The 19,226-nt window shown below is 34.7% G+C and overlaps 1 protein-coding gene across 5 annotated transcripts in view; it reads right to left on the bottom strand.

Moving 5' to 3' along the window:
• DYNC2H1 (dynein cytoplasmic 2 heavy chain 1) overlaps positions 1-19,226 on the bottom strand; it is a 289,228-nt gene that overhangs the window by 91,888 nt on the left and 178,114 nt on the right. For all 5 annotated transcript variants that reach the window (XM_046637538.1, XM_046637540.1, XM_046637542.1 and 2 more), the window contains 2 exons: positions 17,953-18,161; positions 14,877-14,981 (listed from right to left, as the gene is read on the bottom strand). In XM_046637538.1, the coding sequence (XP_046493494.1) occupies positions 14,877-14,981; positions 17,953-18,161 (314 nt within the window). The remainder of the gene's footprint in view (positions 1-14,876; positions 14,982-17,952; positions 18,162-19,226) is intronic.

Raw genomic sequence — 19,226 nt, 5'->3', positions numbered from 1 at the left:
GTCCATATTTAAACTTCCCTTATGGTCTCAAAATTTGTTTAAATTGGATTGTTCAAATTAGTATCCATAGAAAGGTCATATAGTTGTTAAGTATTTTAAGTCTGTTTAATATAGAGCAGTTTTTCTGCCCTCCCTTTTTTGCATGCCATTAACCTGTTGATAAAACTGGGTCAGTTATCTTGCAGAAGGTCCCACGGTCTAGATCCATTGGTGTAATTTAATTTTCTCCTTTACCTTCTTTGTTTCCTGTTGAGTGGAAATGAATTCCAAAGGCTGGATGAGATTCAGGTTCATTTTTTTGGGAAGGAACACTTTGGAAACTGTGCTTCCCACTGCATCACATCAGGAGGCACACAGTGTCCGAATGCCTCCTCTGTGTGATACAAAGATTGAGGACTGGGCATAAGCAGTGACAGCTGATCCCTCTCTTTTTTTTCCCCCCATCCACCTTCCATCTAATGATTTCAAACTTTGATAACAATTATCTGAATCAATTATTTTATTAGGGCTTGTAAAATAGCAATTTTTAAAATTCTGTCATTCCTTTTATATTTACTATCCAGGATTATTCAGTAAAGAAGCACTTTCTTTCATCAACTTTTCTTTTATTACCATGAAATACAGTTCACAAAGGAAAGGTAATATAAATATAAATGCTTAATTCTTTCCTTTTAATTGCCATTATTCAAACCAAGAGATATTTTTATTTTTTACTAAATGATAAGCTATAAAAGTAAAAAATCAAGTTAATAATATTTGAACTTAGCATTTTCTTGTAAACATTCAAAAGTAGTAAATATAAAATCATTGTGTTTGTTAGAAAAGTAAACAGATTGATAATGTCTTTCAATTCACTTGCTTTTGTCTGAAATGGTCTTAGAACTCAAATGTGATGAGTATTCAAACTCAGATTTGCCTGCAATTAGAAGTAAGAAGTTACTATACCGTGTATAAAAGTATATATATTACCTCTCTTTGCTGATGGTACTATTGGCAAAGTTGTAACTAATAAATATGTTCCTGAAACATGAGTTTATGTATTTAAATGGAAAGATATCTGAGAGAAAAAAAGCATCTTAAGCTTCTAATTTCAAAACATGAATTTATCAGGAACTTGTGACTTCTCCAATAACTGATGAAAAACCATTTGAGTCAGGATAACTGCAGCTGCTGAGTATGAGTAACCACAGCTGCTGAGCTCACAAAAGTCATTCACTGAAAGGTTGCTAAAATTATTACATTAGCAATTAATCGTCAAATCTTTGACAATAGAAAAACCATCATTACATTTTAAGAATAAATATAACAGATTTTAAGAATTTTGCTATGAAACTGCTATTGAGTTTATGAAAAAAAATAAAGTTCTGGAACTTCAAACCATGTTTAGGAAAAAATAAGTGAATATGTAGCTAGTGCTTAAAAGAAAACGAGGGAGTGATTTTGTTGAAGGCTATTTTAAGAATTGCACTTTACCATATCCTTGAGTTTATTAATTCCATAAATCGCAGCTTGAAATTGTTGAGGTATAAGGTCTTAAATACGATATTCAATGATATGAAATTTTTTTCCTACAGCCATGGACCCAAATCACAAAGTCGGTACAAAAAAAAAACCTTTTGTTTTTTTGGCATTAAATGGAAGAGCAAAACTGACTGTTACCACATTCAGGAAATTCCTAGGTTTAAAACATTTGAGAAAAAAATTTCTTAAAGAACTGAATTTTTTAAGACAGCTTTCTATGAGGGGAATTTAATAATTCAAGAAATCTGGGTTATAGTGCTGGGCCTTCTGCTTACCAATGTGTGACAACAGGAATGTAATATCTCTCTAAATAAAGTTTTGAATAGATAGTTTCTAGAGTCTGTTGCAGTGGTATAATACCTTAGCAGCTAAGGGCTTTTTGTTTTTAATTTTGTGCCTATAGTCAAGTGAGAAATGTGACTTTGTTTTGACTAGATTATAAAAAAGAATCTGATATGCAAACGTCATGTTACTTAAGAACACTAAAAATGAAGAATTCTCTGCAGTTTCTCATAATTCTACTACAGATGCTTTCAAAATTGAGGGTGCCTAAAAATCACACAAAATAGAGATTCTAAAGCCCTACTCTCAAATAGTCTAATTTTACAGATCTTGGATGAAATATGGGAATCTACCTTTTAAAACAAACTTCCCAGATAATTCTCATGTAAGCGGCCAACACCACTCCCCTGAGAGATATTTTCTAGGATTTAACTTAGCTAGAAAGACTATTACATGAGTTTGATGATTACTTTAGATAATCTACCTCTGTGATTGTGGGTAAACAGTTACATTTAAAAAGAGGGAAAGAAAACAAAAGCAGAAAGAAGCTATAAAGATATGAGTCTGTTGCTTTTACAATGACACGGAGACAAACCTGGGAAAGAGAAATAGAAAGCAATAGAATTATTTGGATAGTTTAGGCTTATAGATCTACTGCCAAGATTTTGAATGAAATGATTCCATAAAGAAGTGCAGCTGGGTGTTACTGGTACAGATCAGTGCATATGGTTATTGAGCACAGCAGATTTTAAAGTAACCAAGGAGATAATCTTGTTAGTTCTCTGTTTCACTCTGGCTTTAAGGTTTCACCAATACAGTTAAAGCCTCCAGTTCCTTATCTTTTTTTTTTTTTTCTGAGGAAGATTAGCCCTGAGCTAACATCTGCCGCCAATCCTCCTCTTTTTGCTGAGGAAGACTGGCCCTGAGCTAACATCCATGCCCATCTTCCTCCACTTCATATGTGGGACTTCTACGACAGCATGACTTGTCAAGCGGTGCCATGTCTGCACCTGGGATCCGAACTGGTGAACCCCAGGCCATCGAATCAGAACGTGTGAACTTAACCGATGCACCACCGGGCTGGCCCCCTCGAGTTCCTTATCAATTTTACATACCTACTATCCAAATTCTGGTTGAAGTTTTAAATCCCCAAACTTTAAAAATAATATGAACTTTCTTCATACTGCATGTGGTCATATTCACTTACTTTATACTTTGTTTCTTATGCCATTTTTGTTTATTCTTTGTTTTTTATGCCATTACTTTGTTCTTAGCAAAGTGATATCAATAGTTCTAAACTCTCTGATCTCCACTAGCATCAATGCCAGTGTAGCTGTTGCATTAGGAATATTCCAGTGGCAGTAGTTAAGGCTGCTCTTCTATACAGCCTCATCATCTAAGAGTTTAAGATACTATGATGAGTTTAAGATGTCCAAGTACCAGGACATTCAGATTAACAATGGAAACAAATTCTACTAAGTCTTTTAATGGATATTTACCATAGAATCATGATGGCTCTTTCAAATAATATTAAAGAAGTTATCTTTCATGAAATACTAAATTACTGAATGATTTTTGCACAAAATTTTAGTTGCTCATAAAGACTCTTTTGGTCAGTCAAGTTATAAAGCAATTTCAACGCTCTGAAGGATCGCTGAGAATATAGGGTAAGGATAATACTTCATAGGCAGTTGATTTAATTGCAAAATATTTAATGTCTAGATCCTTTAGTAGATTTTCTTAACTTTTCAAATATTTTATTAATTTAGTTACTTATCTTCCAGGCTTCTCTTTCTGTAAATTAGACCCTAGTTCCTAGGTCAACATGTGGTAAAAATGCAAAAAGAAAAGAATATTTTACCAATTACTTTTGCCTAGCAAAGGAATTTTGTTCCCCCATAAAATAAAGGCTATGTTGAAAATGAAACCTCTATGGAGAAAAGATACTGAATCTCTTTAAAAGAAGGCTCAAGTTCTATCATTTACTCTTGCTTTATGAGTGTGTCGTGCATGTATGAACTAGTATTCACTGACATCTTTAAGTTCCAGTTCATGAACTTGCTAAAAGTGTGATCTTGGGAAAAATAACGACCTCTCTTGACCTTAATTTCCTCAACTGTAAAACGAGTTCAATAATAACACATATCATAGGTTTATTTTGAGAGTTAAATAAGATAATACATGTAAAGTGCTTAGGACAAAGCCTATTACAGGAGGCACATTAAGTATCAAAACCATCATTAGCATCATCATCATCAACATAGATTAAGATGACACTAGATACACCCTAAAACCTAAATAATCGTATGGGGTGAAGACAAAAATGACAATTTCAAAAGAGATGTAAGTAAAGCTGTGTGACTGACATAGCTTGGTTTGTAATGTGATGGCTGGATTGGCACACAGTACTTCATCTGATTTTAGTAATATAAAAATTATATAACTGTTTTCAGACAAAAAGGATTCTAAAAACCAATTTTTGATTCCATATTTTTTTCCTCATAGCTAATGTCTCATGACCAGAGCTGTATCTCCTCAAAACATCCTATTTGTCTACTTCATTCCTAGATCATAATTCTCATACAACTCCTACCTTTTTCATATTTCTATTTTGTTTTTTTTTCTGGTGAGAAAGATTGGCCCTGAGCTAACATCTCTGCCATCATCACAGTAGACGTACAAAAAGCATTTGACATAAAGTTACTTAAGAAGTAAGAACAGAAGTAAACTTTCTCCATCTGATAAAGGACATCTATAAAAAATCTTCAGCTAACATCACACCTAATGGTCAGAATGCTTTCTCTCCATGATAAGGACAATGCAACGTCTATTCCTTCTATTCAGCATGTACTGGACTTCCTAGTCACATTTAAAAGGCAAGAAAAATATAATAATACAGATTGGAAAGGAAGCAGTAAAACTGTCCTTATTTGCAGACAACATGATTGTTTACATAGAAAAACCTACGGAAACAACAAAAAAAGCTATTAGAACTTTGTCACAGAATAACAATATCATTTAAAATAGCATCAGAAAAGATAAGTAAACTCAAAAAGATCACAGAAATATATTTTAAGAGATCTACAAATCGAAAAGATTCCTCATGTTTATAGTTCTGTAAACCCAATATTGATAATATTTCAATTCTCACCCAATTGATCTCGTTTCAATGCAACCCCAATCAAAATCCCAGTAAATTTTTCAATGGAAATTGACAAACTGATTCTAAAACAATATTAAAAAAGAATAAACTCAGAGGACTTTAGATTATCCGATTTAAAGACTGACCGCAAAATTACAGTAATCAAGACATGTTGTTTTAACATACTAGTAGGCCTATAGATCAAATGAACAGAACAGTAGTGGGTCCATTAAATACGCCCACATATATATGGTCAGTTGATTTTTCACAAAGGACCCAAGGTAATTCAATGGGTGAAACAAAGAAAGAATCCTTACAACTCAATAGTAAGACAACCAGTAACCAATTTTTTGTGATCAGACACTTCACAAAAAGATATATGAATAATCAATAAGCACACTAAAAGTTGAACAATATTATTAGTCATTAGAAAAATGTACATTAAAACCATAATGAAATATTTCATACTAGAATGGCTAGTAGTAAAAAGACTGACAATATTAATTTTTTTTATTTTTTATTTTTTTAAAGATTGGCACCTGAGCTAACAACTGCTGGCAATCTATTTTCTTTTTCTTTCTGTTTTTTCTCCCCAAATCCCCCCAGTACATAGTTGTATATTCTAGTTGTGGGTCCTTCTAGTCGTGGCACGTGGGACGCCACCTCAACATGGCCTGACAAGCGGCGCCATGTCTGCGCCCAGGATCCAAACCAGCGAAACCCTGGGCCGCCGCAGCGGAGCACGCAAACTTAACCACTCGGCCACGGGGTCAGACCCAATATTAATATTTTTAGAGATAAAATTTTAGTAAATCTCACTGGTAAAATGGTTTTCGGATAATTCACATCAGCACTAAACTTGTCTAAATATAACATTAAAGCTAATGATCTATAAAGACAAAAAGTATCTTCAACAAATCATTAAAGTACTAGACAAAAACTAGATGTTACCACAACTAGAAAACAATTAGATATTGAAGAAAGAAGGTAAGGATAAAACATTTCACTACAAATTCAGGTGATCCATTCTCAATGAGCATTATTTGTTGCATCACTAACTGATTCCCTCTGACAAACTGCAACCACAGAGACTTATATAAACTTTTCCCACTTTCCTAAACTAAACTCACACTTTAATGAGAAGATCTAGGAAACCAAGGGCATTAGAATCTCCAAATTTCCCCCTCTGTTTCAAAGTAGCTCTTTTTGTTTACTCATGTTCTTCTTCATCTCATCTTTAAGAAACAATTATCCTTTCCGCTTTACAAGGCTAACATACCTGCCTGAGTCTCCTATGGGAGCTTGTCTGCATAAGTCACCCCACCTCTTGCATATCCAATCTCTACCTCTAACTGATTGCTTTCTCTCAGTCAAGAAACATGTTCAAGTCTCCCACAGCCCTAGAAATTTTTCCTAAACCCGTGGCTTACTCAAGACACTTTCATCATTAAGATTACCAAAAGAGTACTGGTGGGGTTCAGGACACACTATCCTAAAATATGGCACCTTGGCATACTGAATATTTTAAGTTAAAGGAATCTGAGAAATAGCAGGTGGAAGGACTCTCTGACCTTCCCCTGAAGCAGGTCATAAGACCCTCATGTGAGAGATGTCCTCATTATATCTGGAGGAAAGGAGCATCCTAACTATGAAGACAGAAGGACACTGAGAAATCTGAATAAATAGCCCTTGGTAAGTTTCTCCCAGGTTACTTTTCTTAGCTCATAGCCCTTTGTCCTATCACATTTTCCCACTACTTTCCACTCTTCATCAAACCTGACATAAAAACGCTCAGGTTTAATGGTTTCTTCTGGTCTTCATTTCCTTATGAAGGCTCCCATGTCATGCAAAACTTATATTAAATAAATTTGTATGCTTTTCTCTTATTAATCTCTCTTTTCTTACAAAGCCCCAACTGAGAATCTAGAAGAATAGAAGAAAAAGATTTGTTTCCTCCCCTACAGTATTATATATTCAATTGATTCTATACAGCACATTACTTGCAATATGGATAAAAATATTCTTTTCCCAAAGGTCATAAGATATGCTAATATCCAATTACAATCTGCAATTGAGCTTTTTTTTTTTTGGTGAGGAAGATTGGTCCTGAGCTAACATCTGTATCAATCTTCCTCTATTTTTTATGTGGGATGCCGCCACAGCATGGCTTGATGAGTGGTGTGTAGATCTGCACCTGGGATCCGAACCTGCAAACCCTGGGCTGCCGAAGCGGTGCGCAAGAACTTAACCACTAGGCTGGCCCCACAATTGAGCATTTTTATTATTTCAAATTTCTCCACTATTAACTTATTATTTCCTGTTAAGGAAAATAGTGGTTGCCCTACGGCTTATCGTATACTTAATTATATATAATTATATAAGTATATAATATAAATTATCTAATTATGCAATTATATAAGTATATAATTATAATTATGCTATATAATTATATAGGACATTTAATTTAGTCAGCCATAAATTATTATTATACTGTTCCACAGCCCCTGAAAGGACCTTACAGCAGTCTACTCCCAATCCCTTCCTCCTAAACTTGTGCTATTGTTGCTCGTTTTACTTTCACAAATGCTATAAATACATAAGAGATTGCTACTATTTTTGCTTTGGGCACTTTGTTATCTTTCAGAGAAATTAAAATAAAAATTTACTTTAAACTTCATTTATTCCATTTCCAGAGCGCTTCATTTTTTTGTGTAGATCCAATATCCTGTCTGGTATCACAGCTCTTCTGCCTGAAAAACTTCCTGTAACAATCTTGCAGAGTAAATCTTCTCACAATAAATTCTGTTTTTGCTTGTCTAAGAAAGACTTTATTTCTTCACTTTTGAAAGATATTTTGCTGTGGGTAGAATTCAGCATTGAAAGGTTTTTTTGCTCAGAACTTTCAAGTTACCATTCTGTTATCTTCTGACTTAATTCAACTCCTGAAGAGAAGGCTGCTCTAACACTTATCTTTGTTCCTTCGTATGTAGTGTCTTTTTTTCCCCTCTCCGGCTGTCTTTAGTACTTCAGTCTCTTGTTTTCAATAATTTAAGTATTTTATGCCTGGGTGGGTTTGTTTTTCTTGGAGTGCAGTGGGGATTTATCCAGCATGGTGTTCTTTGAGTTTCATGGACTTGTGGATCCCAGTTACATAATTGTTAGACTGTTTGATATTGTCCCACAATATTGGATGCTTTGTTCTAATTTTTTTTTCACTCTTTTTTTTCTCCTGTGTTTCAATCTGGGTAACTTCTGTTGATCTATCTTCCATCTCACTGATTCTCTCCTTGGATGTTTCAAGTCTATTGATTAGCTTGTTGAAGATATCATCTGCTACTGTACTTTTTATTTCTAGCACTTTCATTTCATTTGTTCTTATACATTCTATTCATTCTAATAGTTTCTGTATCTCTGCTGAAATTAGCATCTGATCTTGCATATTGTTTAGCTTTTCCATCAGAACATTTAGCATACAAATTATAATTATTTTAAATTGCCTGTTAGATTATCCCAACATCCATGTCATTTCTAAGTCTGGTTCTATTGACTGTTTTTTTCTCTCAAGAGACAGAATTCCCAAGAGAGTGTACCTTCTTCTCTTGCATTTTCATATGTCCTATAATGTTTTGTTGAGAGATGAACATCTTGTGAAGACCAGTAGAGACTAAGGTAGTTTTAATGCTTGGACATTGGTATGTCTTTCCTTGTGTTAGGGATGTAGTGTGGGAGTTTGTGTTAATTAAGTCAGAAGTTGGGCTAGATTTGAGAGTTGTTGTTGCTAGAGTTACCCTTAATACTCCACAAGTTTCAAATTCCTCTGCAGATACCTTTTATTTAGGTTGGGGGTTGATTTGACAGTGGATTTTTATCAATGTCTGCCCCACTCTCATGTTTAGGTCTTTTCTTTTTTGTGTACCTCAAAGAGGGTCTATCCTTTGTGACTCTCTCAGCAGTATAAAACTGTTACTTATTACTTACTCAGTGTTTGTTAGCCCATTCTCTGTTTTTCTAATTAAGTATCTGTCTTAGGTAGACAGTGTATCTCTGGGTCTTGGAGATATGACCTTCTCAAGAGACCTTTTCTCCTGTCCCAGCTGTAGTTCTGGGCCTAGCACAGATTTCCACTCCCTCCCACAGGTCTAGAGGGCTTTTTCTGTTTGCTAATATGCCTCAGAGAGGGTCTGTCTGCACTCTTCAACCCTTCTGGCAGTGGAATCACTGCCACTTATTACTTGAGATTTATTAGCCTGGTGGTTAATGAGGGAGGATGGATGGCAGCATTCTTGTTGTTTGGACTAAGCTTCAGTCTTAGGTAGACACTGTGTCCCTAAGTCTTGAGGATGTGGCCTTCACATTGCTCCTGCCCCTCCAAACTGTAATTCAGGCACAGATTCCTTCCCTAACAGAAGGATAGAAAGTTTCTTTCCTATTCCCTTCTCCCAGCTGCACTGAGTTTTCACCAGTACCCTAAGGGCAACAGTGGTTTTCTTCCTTTATTTTGTTTTTTTGTCCCCCTCCCCACAGATTAAGGCTTTTTGTTCCATAAAGCAGCTAGAGGCAGTTTCATGTCCCTCCTCCACCCAAAGTGACTTTGTTCCCCTCCCACAGGACACCACCACAAAGGAGGCTTTCTAAGCACTTTCATGGGGGGTGGGGGGGGATCCATGGAGAAAAAGCCTGCAAGAGGGTAAGAATTCCCCCTGTATCTGTGGCCTTCACACTCTAGCATCCTGCACTTGGCCTTGACCAATTCATTAACTATTGCAGCCGATTTCTTACCAGTGCCTGGCTGCATCTGCTCCGAGTAAGCAAATGCTTGTGTCTTGTCACCACCTGCAGGCACTTGTCTCTCCTTAGATTTCAGTTAGTTGTTGCTCTGACAGGTTCAAGAAAAGTCATGAACTTGGTTTGTTTGGTTTCTCCTGTTGTTGTAAGAGTAGGAACAATGCTCTTTCCATCTCTTTCTATCCCAGAGGTTAACTTATCGTTGATTACAACAGTCTTCCTTTTTTCACTATGGCAACCACCAGGAATAGACTTCTAATATTCCAATTTATCTAATCCAATGAAAAGAGCACATTTTTTGGTCTCAGTGTCTGAATATCAATCCAGGGAAGGAATCTGAGTGACTTTGTTGGTTCCACACTCTATCTTCACTAAAGATGTAAGATTACTGTTTTTTGCTCAGTTTTGGCTCAAGAGGTGAAGGGATGTGGAAGAGATGAAGGAGAATGGCACTGTCATTAACAGTCCTACAGAACCACACAAAATAATGGGAGCTTTTATTTCTTGAGCATTATTTTAAGTATCTCATACGTCTGGGAGGACAAAAATCAATAAATGGCCCCTACAGAAGATATTGCCTCCTCTTGGTAAACAAGGACACACATTAATGATAACAGTTTAAAGCTTATTTGAAGAAAGAACATGATTCTGAATATTACACAATTCTGTTTAGCTTTCATTTTCTCAAACAAAAATCTGTTTTGTTTAACAAAACAATAAGCTGTAGGAACTAGAACTCTTTACTACGAAAAAGGTAAAATTTCAAACATTTGTAACTCTGAAATTGTATGAGAAGATAATTTCTGCTTTAAATATTTCTTTGGTTGAGCTTCATGTGGCTCAATTTTAAAGTGTTTCTCATGTACTCAACTGTCTTAATTTCACAAATTCTGTCCAAACATTAAAAAAATCATCTACTTCATTTGAAAACTTCTTGAGAAATTAAAAGTGAAAAGTGCATATGTTCATTGAGAAACAAATTCACAGGCTACGCACTTAAATAACCAGAATATATGCTTCTATTTCATCCCTTATATTGCAGACAGACTTCTTCATACATCTTTTTCTCCACTAGACTGAATTCCTTGAAAATAGAGACTATTTTTAATTCATCTCTACATTTCCAAAGCCCATTCCAATGTCAAGTTACATCGGAGGCAATTCATGTTGGATAGTTGAGCATGCACGAAAGTGAAAAATACCAGAGGATCAATACAAATACTTCCCGGACAGGGTGAGCTTTGGACTGGGTACTGAACAAAATATTTAAATGAGCCAAAAATGATGGCAAGGGCAGTTCCAGAAATGAGGTAAACAAGGGAACTTTAAAATGCCTCCATCCAAAAAGCTAATAGAAATATTTTAAAAGCATTTTGTTTACAAATCAACTAAAAAATCCAATATTTATAGTTACTTTAAATGTAAACTACTTCTTTGAAACCATAGCAAAACCCAGTGGAGTATTGTACTAGGGTACAATCAGCAAATAAGTATTGGTGCAAAAAATACATTCTCTACCTTTGAGTACACAGTCCTATAACAGCATATAAAGGAAAACATGCTTTAGTCTCTTCCAACATCAATAATAACAATTTCTCCCTGAATCTTGTTTTCCCATTAAATTACCATCTTTTCCTTTAAGATTTCTGGCAGAGATATAGGTTTTGGTGAGTGCCAAACTTCTTAAATTAATCACCTATATTTATTTGCACCATTTTTTCACTCACTTTCCTCCACCCAAACCACTGCAATTTGATGTCCACCCTCCAACATTCTACAGCAGAGGTTCTAGAAAGGGTCTTGAAAAACTGGTCAAAGCCCATGACTTAGTTTCAACTGTAATCAATCTTCAGCACTTAGGCCTTCTCCTCCACCCTCTAGAAGCCACTGACACCCCTCCCATTGCTTGAAACTTTCCTTTAAAGCTCTTCTGCCTGTCTTATTCTCTAACTGGAGTTACTCTTGCTAAAATCCTTTCAAGTATTTTCCCGGCTCCAAAAAGATGTTAAATGTAGATACTTCCCAGGGTTCTACCCTCAGGCATCTTCTCTTCCTACTCTATCAATGCTCCCTAATCTCTGATTCCCATGGCTTCATCTCTCACAAATGTGCTGCAGTTTGTCAAATCCTTTTTAAATCAAATCTATATCGGTATTCTCTACATTTATTTAGACCAAATTCGTACTAGACATTTCTGATTAGATATTACATGGACATCTCAAATAAATATTATTGCATGGGTACCACAAATTAATATATCAAACTGATCTCTTCCCTTCCCCACCATCAAAAATAAAACCCAAAGTCTCTTTCATGTGACTTTCACATTTTGACAAATGCAACATCATCCATACAACATTTATAACATGGTGGAAGAGTTGAAGGAAAAAGGGATAATGTAACAGCTGATGTGGATGAGAACACTATATGGCATGTGTATTGCAACAGGTTACACACAAAACAAGCTTGTAACTCTTGACTCAACAGCACCTGTACATAAGTATCATTAACACTGTAGTAAATACCACTTGTGGTTACTGCCTATTATGGATGCACTCAATTCATTTTCAGCTTTCATATTCATATATAATTGGCTATTCAGTGTTGGCATTGGCCTTGACCTTTCAAATGCCAAATCATCAAATACTGGCTTCAAGATCAGTTCTCACATCCCTGAACTTATATATGACCAATAATATTTTTAAAATCTACTCAGTGTCATTCTGCCTTCTAAGTATCTGAATATCCCCTTTCAAATAAGGACAAGCCTTGTAAATGTGGCTCCAAATATGACTTGAAGTGAAAATCTCTAGAATTGCCATAAATATAGAAATTTTATTAATTCAACTATATATACGTTTCTCATTATGAAAAAAAAGTTGCAAGAATTGATGTAGTGTGAAAGCCGTTTAAGTATAAAAATGCTAATAAAGAACTTTTAAATAGTTAAGTAAACAAACAGATTGACAGCTAAAATACAAATATTAAGAGAGCATGTGCCATCAGAAAACTTTAGAAAGAATACGTTATCCTTTTTCATCCAACAAATATTTACAGAAACCTAAACAGCAAGACAAAATAGTAGAGATTCGATCATATTAAAATAACTTTGGGAGAATTATTTGGTATACTAACTAGAGTGAGTAAAAGTAAATATAACGCCTGGGTTGTCTCAGGACTGTGTGGGAAAACAATGCTGGAGTCTGTCTTCCCACAGAACTATTGCCTTAGAAACTATGGAGGTAAGATAAATGTGGAATGTGTGTCTGCCTGGCTTGCTATGAAACCCCTGATCTTTGGCACTCCACTGGGGAGCTGCATGTTAGCATGCAAGCCCTGGACCTATGTGACTAAAATGTAACAGAAGACTGGTTGGAAACTAAGGCTATGACTTCTCAGTGCTAAGATGACCCTCATACTCCAAGCTCTTGTCAACAGCAGCCATACATGGTCCAAAAGCAAAAGAAGTCATGTGTATAGGTGGCCTGTCAGGCTTCTCCATAAGATAAAGATGCTGAGCACTTTGTATTTCTCATCCTGTATCCTTGCCTAAAGTCTCTAAGGCTATATCTATTCTATGTAATTCTTTTCCCTTCATCAGATATTTGATCCAAGCTGTGCTAAATCAGATTCTCTCAGAAGCTGAATGATACTGAGATGAGAAGTCGAGGAAGCCTCATTATGTTAATAACAGGGCTTTAAAGACAAGCCTCTTGAACTTCTATTGATAGTTTCCAAAGTAAACGCTTTCCTGGATTCTGTGAAATAATTTTTTATTCTTTTAATGACCTTTTAATTCTTTTAACCTTTTTTGCTTAAGTATTATTGTAAAATTATACACACAGAGATACAAACATATATATATAATTCTATACGTTATTGGTGGTGGTATTGAAAAATGATTACTTCAGGTCAGCTAAAAAGCATGGAGGGAAATGTTTAGAGTGTAATCATATATGTTATGAAGCTACGGGACATGTAGGACTTTACAGTCTTTCACAGACTATCTGACTTAATGCTTTGTATGAAAAAGGGAAAAGGAACTGGAAAGTGTCTTCAGCTAGCATAGATGAAGAGAAGCTAAGATCTTATTTGTTCCAGAGAACATTTATACTTATTTATACATTATATAAATGATCATATATTTATATGCTTAAGCTTTTTTTTTACAAAGATGTGAGAATGAATATTAAAATTGATAGTGTTTCCTCTCTTCTTTTATTATTATATTGTCTATTATGCAATTTTATAAATGTTGGCTAAAATAGCAAAACATACGAAACTATACAGCTAAATGAGACATAATCTAACTTTATACCCTTATGTAACGGTTCATAATTTGGAGTGCATAGCTTAGCACTACATCTATGCATGAGAGGCAGCTAGCACATGGCGCAGAGGCCATATCCTTACTCAGACACCCTGAATTCAAATTCTAGTTCTGCCCTTACTGCCTTTATGAGCTGGAGTAAGTAACTGAACTCTCTGCATCCAGTTTCCTCATTTATTGAGAGAGAAATATAACAGCTGTTACCTCATAGAGTTTATGAAGATTAAATCAGTTTCTGAATTTAAAGCACTTAAAACACTTTCAGGCACACAGTAAGAGGTCAATAAATGTCAACTTTTCTTAAAATTATTTGCTATCAATACAAGCTAGAATATACACTGTTCATGGCTAACATTTTTCTACGTCTCAATTATTTAAAAATCCATACTTCCCCCAATTTTTATAACATTCAATCATGAGTAAAATCATATGAAGTCTTAAATATTTATCTTTTATAAACTAACACACAAATGTAAATTATATATCTATATCTGGCATTTGTTAGGAAAATATTAAATTTAGTGACATATATTCAATTGTATAAATTACATTTAAAATAAATCACAGGAATAAAACAAATATATTGGATGAAATTGAATGTGTTTGATGTTATTTTACTAATTTTAACAAATGTATTAAAATAGAACTACTTGGTTCATTTAAAATTTGCCTAAGGTAAGACTGGAACCTAGTGCATTAAATAAAATTTTTAAATAAAAGCTTGTGAGGTCTGTAGTATTAAACAAAATTTAATGTTGTTTCTTTCAGGCTCAGAGGCAACATTTTTTCTAAAAGGTAGATCTTTTGTTAGGTTACCTGAGAACTGATCATGCGCTGAGACGAGCGAGCAATATTGGCAGGCAGACCAAAGAAACTAGGTTTGTCATCCTCTGGAAGTTTTTCAATGACAGCTCGATAGTCCTAAGTATAAAGAAGTAAAAAACAGCTCTTAAATAAGGATTGAACTTACAACCACTGAAATCAGAAAGAATGAATACAGTGAAATATTAAATTATTAGTTATTCATATATTTTCTAGGTAAATCTTACTTTCAGTCTGTATATTAACTCAGTCATCTATGAGAAATAGTCTTTGTTATTACTACTTCTTCATACTTAAATTACTTGATACTATTTTTTCTTATTTTAACTCCCCACATTCAAAGGGGTCCTGAATTGAATAAAACAAACATATTTGAGTGGCTATGCCCACTATGTGTAAGATATTATGTTAGATGTTTTCAGGAAAGCCCTGTAATTATTTTTCGTGTAACTTACCAAAAACTAATCTACAGAGCGGACTTCTGCTTATATCAAGATAAATATTCCAGCAATCTTTTTTAAAAACTTATAGGAACTTTAGAATCCTATACACACACACTCTGGTATGCAAGCACTGCTCTGTAAATCACTTTATCTTAAAACAATTCCACAGTTTTTAGTTTGCTGGTGAGGTGTGATGAAATGTACTGATAATCCTATCATTTCATCCCAAGAATTACTCTAAGCATTGCAAAGGCTTGATATGTCAAGCACGCATCTGAACAATTATTCACTCAAGACTCTCAATGGGAAACTACATGTAGACCAAGAGGATTTATTCAGTTTGACCCAAAGATGAGAAATGTTTTGTTTGTTTGTTTTTATGAAAAGACAAGTTACTTTAAGGCAGGTATTGCGTATGCGTCTAAACTGTTCTTGCTGAAGTAGGAAAAATGGTTCTTGGTAAAGAGACTCATCTTCTGCAACCCTCCCACCTCCTATCCTCCTTTCTCATCCTTGGCAGCTGCCCCTGAAGTATTTCCAAGGAAACAGTTGGACTCCAGGAAGCCCAAGACCTATAAATATGTCAAATTTTGGAAAGACAGGCTGTTCTTTGAAATTTTTCCTCTCCTATAAATCAACATTTGTAAACTTCCTCAAGGTAGTCAATCACCATGAGCACATGGATAAATATATATGTATGTCCACGTGACTGTAGGTGAGTGTATGCTTATATATATGCATGCATTTATCTGTGTGTATGTGTATGGGGGGGGGTGTGTGTGTGTGTGTGTGTGTGTGTGTGTGTTCTCTCCTGGGAAACTTTTGCTTCCTCCTTCTATCTAACTCAATTAGATAGAAAGGTAAACATTAATTCTCATAAATCATCCTATAAATTTAAAACTACTACCCTCTTTGTATTTATACACTTCATTCATTTCAAAATGGCTGTGAAATTTTTTCATCTAGACTGGCTAAAGTCTTCTCTCTACCTAGGACTATACACACACTGACATATTTCCTAAATAGTATATAGCTACACATCCAGACTGATTTATCCTCTCTTTGACACAAAAGAATATACACCAAATGATACCATTTACATTAAGCACCCAAAACAGGCAAAACTAATCTAGACTGTTAGAAGTCAGGATAATGTATCCTTCGTGGGTGAGGAAGTAACTAGAAGGGAACATGAGGAGGACTTCTGGGGAGCACATAATGTTCTGTTTCTTGATCCCACTGCTATTAAACACATGTATTTAACGTATAAAAATTCACTGTATTGTACATTTATGATGAACACTTTTCCGTATGAATTCTATTTTTCAATTTAAACCTCAAACTGTCGAGACAGAAGACTTGTCAAGGTACACTATCTGAAACAAGTATATAACAAATAACTATGTGATACATCTGTTTGCTCACTCACTCTAAGGTTCTCCCACTAGAAAGTAAACTCCAGAGACGCACCATGGGATCCTCAAGGTCTAGAACAGAGCTATCATTGAGCAGATTTCAGTGCATGTTATTGAATGAGTAAATGAATGAAAAACACTAAAAAACAAAATAGATGGGACATTTAAAAACATAATAGATGCAATATTCAATAAGAGTAACATATTTAATTTTTTTGTGTGTGAGGAAGATTGTCCCTGAGCTAATATCTGTGCCAATGTTCCTCTATTTTGTATGGGGGATACTGCCACTGTATGGCTTGATGAGTAGTGTATAGGTCCATGCCCAGGATCTGATACTGCAAACCCTGGGCTGCCAAAGTGGAGCACGCGAACTTAACCACTACACCAGGCCAGGCCCTAACAGTGGTTTATAAGCTTTCGTTTTTTGACAAGTATGTTGCTGAAACAAAGGAATTTTCTTGAAAAATATATGGATTAGAGAAAAAGGCACAATCCTGAGAGAACTATATAATTACCTTGGTAATTCATGAAGAAATGTATAATTATAATACCCTATGGAATAAAAACATTATTTGGGCATTTATACAAATTTAGGTTTGTGGCAAAATAAGCTAGAATTGAGGTGGGCTATATTTAGTACTGTTTTCAGGAAAAGATGACAGCATTCTAGGAGGCTTTCATATGGTGACTCGAAGCAAAAAGCTACAACTGGCTAAAATAAATGCACATAAACAAGAATGTTGGCATGAAGGCCAGATAAAGTGAATGCCTCTTATATATTTAGAACTACTTTAGATTTATAAAGCAATTTTATAGAAAGTGAAGATGCATGTGTTAAATAATATTTGCTTTCTCTCATATTCTTTAATCCGTCAGAGCACTCACGCCTACTAGGTGGAAAGTAGCGTATTCTCCCACTCCGGATCTTCACAGCAGTCCTATTATCCTTGGTTACTCCCATCAAGATGAACCTACAAACCTCATCCTATTATCACCAATCAAACTTCAGTAAGTATCCAAAGGTGTACAGGACAGCTAACTAGAGTTTAGAGAATCAGGACGCATATTGCCATAACAAATAATAATCCATATTTGTGAATGATAATTAATTACTTGTGCATCTGAAAAGTAAAGACATATATTTAATAATATAAGAAATGATTAGAGTGTCTATCTAGCACTAGATTGAAAACGATTAATTTTACCTACCAAAATGCTGCAGGACTTTGGTAGAGATAGGGAATATGGAAAAACACTCTTCTTGTTCCTTTGGTTTAAAGCATCAATTATTGAAGAATTAAAAAACTGTTTCAGGTATGACTGAAGAACTCTAAGGTCAAAATAGTTATCTATACGTCCTCCATAAATAGCATTTTCAAGTAAACCATGTACAAATTCCCACTGTACATCTTTGGTACCTATAATTAAAAAAAAAATACTTTTACTAGTTTCATTCTTAAGATATTAGAAATAAGCTAAAAAGTACTCTAAAATATTAAGTAAAGTCCTGTCTCAAGCTATATTTATAGAATATAACAACATATATTTAATTCTGTTAAATCATTCCTTAAAATGATCATTAACATTAACACGATACTCTTTAATAAAAATAATTAATATTAATATAATCACACAATGGCTAACATTTATTGAGAGATTATTTAATCAAGTAGAATTTCCCAAATTTATATATATAAACTCACTCAAGCCTCCTAACAAACATCGAAGTACTAATATTATCCAATAATACAGATGGAGAAATGGAGGCCTAGGGACGTTGAGTCACCAAAATCAGAAAGTCCCACAGTCCCACAGATCTGAACTGGAATGAGGTACTATTGAAACCAGAGCCATACTCTTATCTGCCACACAACAGTGTTTCCTTAAATTGGAAATACCTTAGAGGAACGTATCCAAAACCTAATTTTATGCAATGAAAAACAGTTCATAAAATAATCTGATTAATGGAGAAACTGTACAGAACACCTTCACACATTAGTCTTCTAAATACTAGGATTTTTATAGTCAATTGTCCATTTTCTATTCTAATAAAAGAGAAATGCAGTACAAAAAAAACATAATGGGACTTTTCTATGAGATATTTCATTTGCAACAGAGACATTGTCTTAATCACAATTCAGTGGTAATATTAAAATGTAAGAATTAAATTTCAGATCTGCAGTAAATATAGCAAACACAATTATATTTAAACTAACTAGTTAACATGACTGCCAGCATTACTAGTTTAGTTCTGTTTTGTTACTATAAAATTCAGAGACAATCACACAGATTGATGGCAGTGGTATTCTGTGCCTCGGGACATAGGTGACTCAGGCTGCTTCCTGCAGAACAAGGGCACCTGTAGGGTGGAGGACTAATTAAAGTGGTTTCCTGCTTAGATCTCACTATCAACAGTGGCTAAGTAGCTATAACAAGGGATACCACCAGCACTCAGTTTTCTAGTTCTGCCTTGATGTTCACTA

Source organism: Equus quagga, chromosome 14 (assembly GCF_021613505.1).
Source record: "Equus quagga isolate Etosha38 chromosome 14, UCLA_HA_Equagga_1.0, whole genome shotgun sequence".
Lineage (NCBI taxonomy): Eukaryota > Metazoa > Chordata > Mammalia > Perissodactyla > Equidae > Equus > Equus quagga.
Note: the sequence above shows the minus strand (reverse complement) of the source record. Positions and strands in the feature narration are given on the sequence as shown.